Raw genomic sequence first — 1,559 nt, forward strand, 5'->3', positions numbered from 1 at the left:
CCACCCCCCTCTCCATTACTTCCTCGCTTCTTAAAGAACAGCCATTATACTTTGCCCTTTTGTTGAGCCTAACTGTGTTGATAGGGGCGTTAAACCATTCCGCCATTTTTCATATTACTTCTTTTCTGTGGACTGCCTTTTTAATTTGAAAACCTAGCTCTATTGTAAATGTCTGTAATTTTTTATATTTTTTTTACCCTGACCTATTCTATCATCTGGCGCTTTTGTGTTTAGTAATAACAACAAAGTGTGCTACCTTTTAGGTTTTGTACTTAGCTGTTAGTCTCAGAGTAAACACTCAGGAAAATGTTTTACTTATAGATAAGTAATTTTTCTGGTATTGTCCCCAAATGTAAGTGCTTTCTTTCTACAATATGTATTATCTCTCTCGTTCTCCTTCTCACCCCCCCCCCCCCTAAACTCAACTCTTGAATATCTTTCCTCTATTTCAAAGAGTGGCTTTTGGCGCATAATACTTTCGCACATTTGGCATTTCTCCCTGTCCTTCCCGCGTCTCTTAAATAACCTTAGCGTTGCAAGGGACGTTAAATCACTACATTTTCAATTTCGTACATTTAGCCTCTCGCCGATCCCTCCCCAATGCACCCCCTGTGCCTCTTAAATATCCTTACCGTATGACAAGCGGCCATAAACTTCTACACTTTGGCATTTTTCCTCCCCAGCCCCCACCCCTTAGATAACAAAATTACTGTTTCAAGTGTCGTTATACCTCTACAATTTGGTACACTATTGCTCTTCTTTCCTCTCCTTTCGTTTATTTCCCCTCCTTGCTCACATTTCCCCTCTCTCCCCTCTCCTACTCCCTCAGTGCCATCTACAAGATGGTGGGCACGGTGATGGAGATGCCGGAGGATGAGTCCCTCTTCTCCCTCCTCTCGTCTCTTCTCTCTCCTCCTCATATTTCCCTTCTTCTCTCCATTAACTTTCCCCTCTCCTCCTCCCTCAGGCTATCTACAAGATGGTGGGCACGGTGATGAAGATGTCAGAGGATGAGTCCCTCTTCTCTCTCCTCCTCCTATGTATCTTCTCTCCATTAACTCTCCCATCCCCTCTCCTCCCTCAGTGCCATCTGCAAGATGGTGGGCACGGTGATGAAGATGTCAGAGGATGAGTCCCTCTTCTCTCTCCTCTCTCATCTCTTCTCTCTCCTCTCTCGTTTTTTCTCTCTCCTCCTCACATTTCCCTTTTTCTGTCCATTAACCCTCTCTCCTCTCCTCCCCCCTCAGGCTATCTACAAGATGGTGGGCACGGTGATGAAGATGCCGGAGGACGAGTCGACCCCTGAGCGACGCACGGACAAAATCTTCCGCCAGATGGACAAGAACATGGACGGTCGTCTGTCCATCGACGAGTTCATCGAGGGCGCCAAGAGTGACCCGTCCATTGTACGACTGCTCCAGTGTGACCCCCAGGCCGCCACACAGAGTTGAACCGTCACAGGGGAGGGCTGATCACGTGACCCCATGACACCTCACCACACAACGATGGATAATCCCCCCTTTCCCTCCCTCCCCTTCCCTCTTTCCCTCCCTTCCCCT

At 47.5% G+C, this 1,559-nt stretch overlaps 1 protein-coding gene across 1 annotated transcript; it reads left to right on the forward strand.

Annotated features, from left to right (window-relative positions):
• Positions 1-1,247: 1,247 nt before the first annotated feature.
• Positions 1,248-1,478, forward strand: LOC100533223 (neurocalcin; the record flags this gene model as incomplete). The annotated part of the gene is given in 1 exon segment (NM_001204540.1): positions 1,248-1,478. A coding segment is annotated over 1 exon segment (204 nt), but the record flags the coding sequence as incomplete, so codon positions are not given.
• Positions 1,479-1,559: the final 81 nt, after the last annotated feature.

Source organism: Aplysia californica, unplaced genomic scaffold (genome assembly GCF_000002075.1).
Source record: "Aplysia californica isolate F4 #8 unplaced genomic scaffold, AplCal3.0 scaffold00178, whole genome shotgun sequence".
In the NCBI taxonomy this organism is placed as follows: domain Eukaryota; kingdom Metazoa; phylum Mollusca; class Gastropoda; order Aplysiida; family Aplysiidae; genus Aplysia; species Aplysia californica.